Source organism: Cyprinodon variegatus, unplaced genomic scaffold, assembly GCF_000732505.1.
Source record: "Cyprinodon variegatus isolate N-32 unplaced genomic scaffold, C_variegatus-1.0 Scaffold819, whole genome shotgun sequence".
Classification (NCBI taxonomy): Eukaryota; Metazoa; Chordata; class Actinopteri; order Cyprinodontiformes; family Cyprinodontidae; genus Cyprinodon; species Cyprinodon variegatus.
In genome coordinates this window covers 47,843-50,801 of record NW_015151272.1, presented here as the reverse complement: position 1 = coordinate 50,801, position 2,959 = coordinate 47,843, and the positions used below count along the sequence as shown (strand labels likewise).

Sequence of the window (2,959 nt, the reverse complement as noted above, 5' to 3'; positions counted from 1 at the left end):
ACAATCAAACTTGCTTCCGCCACAAAATCCCGCCCCCTTGATGATCGACCAATCACATTCACTTTATTCACTCGTGTAAAGCCGTGCACCACTCAGGAGAATTCAGAAATGCAACCGTTGGAACAGCCGCTTCTCTACGACTTTAATAATCCAACGTAGAAATTCTATAGGAATAAAATCTACTCAAATTCTCATTTTTAGCCTTTCTCTTTTTTTTCTTCTTGGTTTGTCTCCAGGATTTCTGGAGGACTTTAAATATTTTTTGGGGGACTAAATATATTTTAACTTCTAACTATATTTTTGCATGCAATTTATTCATAGAAATTTTAATTTTTTCTTCCTAAACTTCCTGTGTTTGCCTTTTGGGGATTTCATTTTTCTATTAACTTTGTTTACAAGTATAGAATATACAATTGCAAACAGTCATATAATCGAGGTGCGGGATGACAAATCCACAGGATTTCAAGAAAAAAAAAAAAACGTTTACAGATTAATTGCTTCACTTAGGGTTGTAAGTTTCACAGCTTTAGAGTTGGTGCACATTTTTTAAGAGTCCAAAAAACATCTTGCATAAGCTCTAAAAAAAGTGAGGTTGTTTTTTTTTTCTTTAGCAAATTTGCAGGCATGTATGTGGAACTTCGCCAACAGAATAAAAAAGTTTAAAAGATATTCTTTCCCAGACATACTGTTATTGGAAATGCCAAAGAAAACATGTTTGACATTTAAAGGAACACGTATATTTCATTCTCGACTAAAGAAGATGTCGAAGTCACACCGAAACATTTTACTGAAAGAGCATTCCCACAATAGGTGGGTTAATGTTTCTTGTTTGACATGACAAAAAGAACAGCGAGGATCAATATTTGGAAAATATTTATTAATTTTTTAATTCAACACATGCGTATAATTTTAAGGGACACCTCCCTTACTTTATTTGAAAGAAAAAATGTTCTTTGCCACAACCATGTATGTTCCCAATCAATATCTGAATAAAGATAATTCCAAAAGAAGATTAATGCAGGTTTGCTAATAGTTTTCCTCTGGATGATTTCTCTAATTTGTTTATTTCTATTTTTAATGTTAAGAAATGGATCTGAATTACCAATAAATAACTCTGGAAATCGAGGATATTGGACATGGTCGCTACCTGAGGTTGATATAAGAAATTTCAAACCTGCTGGAATAGCGCCAAAAACAACCGCAAATGTTTAGGTGTCACAGGGAAATTATATTTATAAAGAAATTCACCATAGACTTTTGGGGATTGTCTGCATTCACTTGCTTGCTGTTGATGTGCACTTCCTCTGTTGTCCTGCAGGAGGTGCAACAAGTCAAAGCGCGGCCGCAGACAGAAGCAGCACCTGGGCCATTTCTCATCAGGGACGTCCTCCCGGATGATGTAGCCACTGTCCTTTTTTCCCTCATCATGTTTTTATATAAAAATCCAACCCGTCCAATTTTTCGTACCACACAGACAGACTGCAGTTTTATATATCAACTTCCCGGTGCCTCGGTTATTATTTCCGTCCCTTTTTTTAATGTATATGAGTTGAGATTTTTTAAAGGGGCCTTATTTGTAAGATTTCCTTTCATATTTTCTTGTTTTTTTCTGCTGATCTGAGTTAACCGTGTCTCTGTCCAGCTGCTTCACGCTCTGAACACTGTGGATCCAACAGGAAGCAGAAATGTATTTATCTGATTGTATCATTACTGCATAGTCATCATCAGGCTTCTTCTGTTTTGCCCTGTGGGACGCATGCTGACGCTGTGTAACTGGGTTGCTTTGCCTTTACCTTCAGAATCGTATTTCTAACTGTTTTTATGGCCTAAAAGAGGCAACATAGTGAAGCTAAATCTGAAATATGCTGGATGATGTGCTGGAAGCTTTTATTGCTGGATCAACGTCGCTGCCTCTGACGCTTCTTAAATGTTGTGACTCTATCAGCCGCTGTTTGCCTGTTTTTTTCCTGTGGCTAAAGTCTTTAAGGTGGAAACTGTTTCTTCAAACTTATATCATCATGTTCTTCTTATCTTAAATAGGAAAACTTTCATCCCGTCATGGATCAGGTTAGTTAGCAATGGCTAAACACAGATTTTCTTTCACTTCTGTCTGACCAATTAGGATTGGTTGCTGAACCTCACCTGCTAATCAGATAAAAAAAAGGATGCATATTGGAAATATATGTCATTGACTTTAATGAAACATAAACCTTATATTTTCAGGCCATCTTATTCAGATCCGCTCTGCTGTGTGATCTGATGATAACTGCACTGATGTAGGCCAGTATGAGATCCTCACATTATGCCCAGCTGAAGTGAAAACCAAGAATTCACCAACTAATGGAGTTTGACAAAAATACTTTATTTCTTCATGTTCTCAGTGTGACACATTGAAATGTACACCCCTCATATGTGCCGGCACAGGCGTAACTTTCTGAAGGACTGGTGGGGATAGTCCCCCCACCAATAATTTCAATACATAGACTTTGGCAATATGTGGGACACATTTCTAAATTAGTTGTTGCTGCTTTTGAAGGAGGATATTCACTGATGTAGCTGAAAGGGAAAACTCCATCATTCAATCCACATTTTCCAGGTTAGAAATTTGTCCTTATTGTTAGCGATGGAAAAGTGTGTTAGTGTCTGTAAAGCCGGGCTTACACTGTGCGATTTTTTGCCCTTTTCGGGCCGACTTTCCAGTCGTGCAAGAATTTTCCGATCGGCCCAACTTTCAGCTTGATCGTGCATCTTGTAGTGTGCCGGGGATAACAAGGGGCGATCAGCCTCTGACGACCACCTCCCGATCAGGAATTGTGAGGTCTGCAGAAAATAAAACGTTTGATTTTCAGTTGAACGTCATGGGCAAATTCAGTAGGCAAACAAGGATTCTTCTTCTTCCTCTCAAATGTAAACACAGAAGCATGGCGGGATGCGGGGGAAATGGAGTTCTTCCTGTAAA

At 38.2% G+C, this 2,959-nt stretch overlaps 1 protein-coding gene across 1 annotated transcript in view; it reads left to right on the top strand.

Moving 5' to 3' along the window:
* The window catches only part of LOC107098891 (tomoregulin-1-like), a 38,343-nt gene extending 36,191 nt beyond the window's left edge, over positions 1-2,152 (top strand). The window contains exon 10 of the mRNA XM_015396769.1: positions 1,319-2,152. Within this exon, the coding sequence (XP_015252255.1) occupies positions 1,319-1,403 (85 nt within the window). The 3' untranslated portion in view covers positions 1,404-2,152. The remainder of the gene's footprint in view (positions 1-1,318) is intronic.
* Positions 2,153-2,959: the final 807 nt, after the last annotated feature.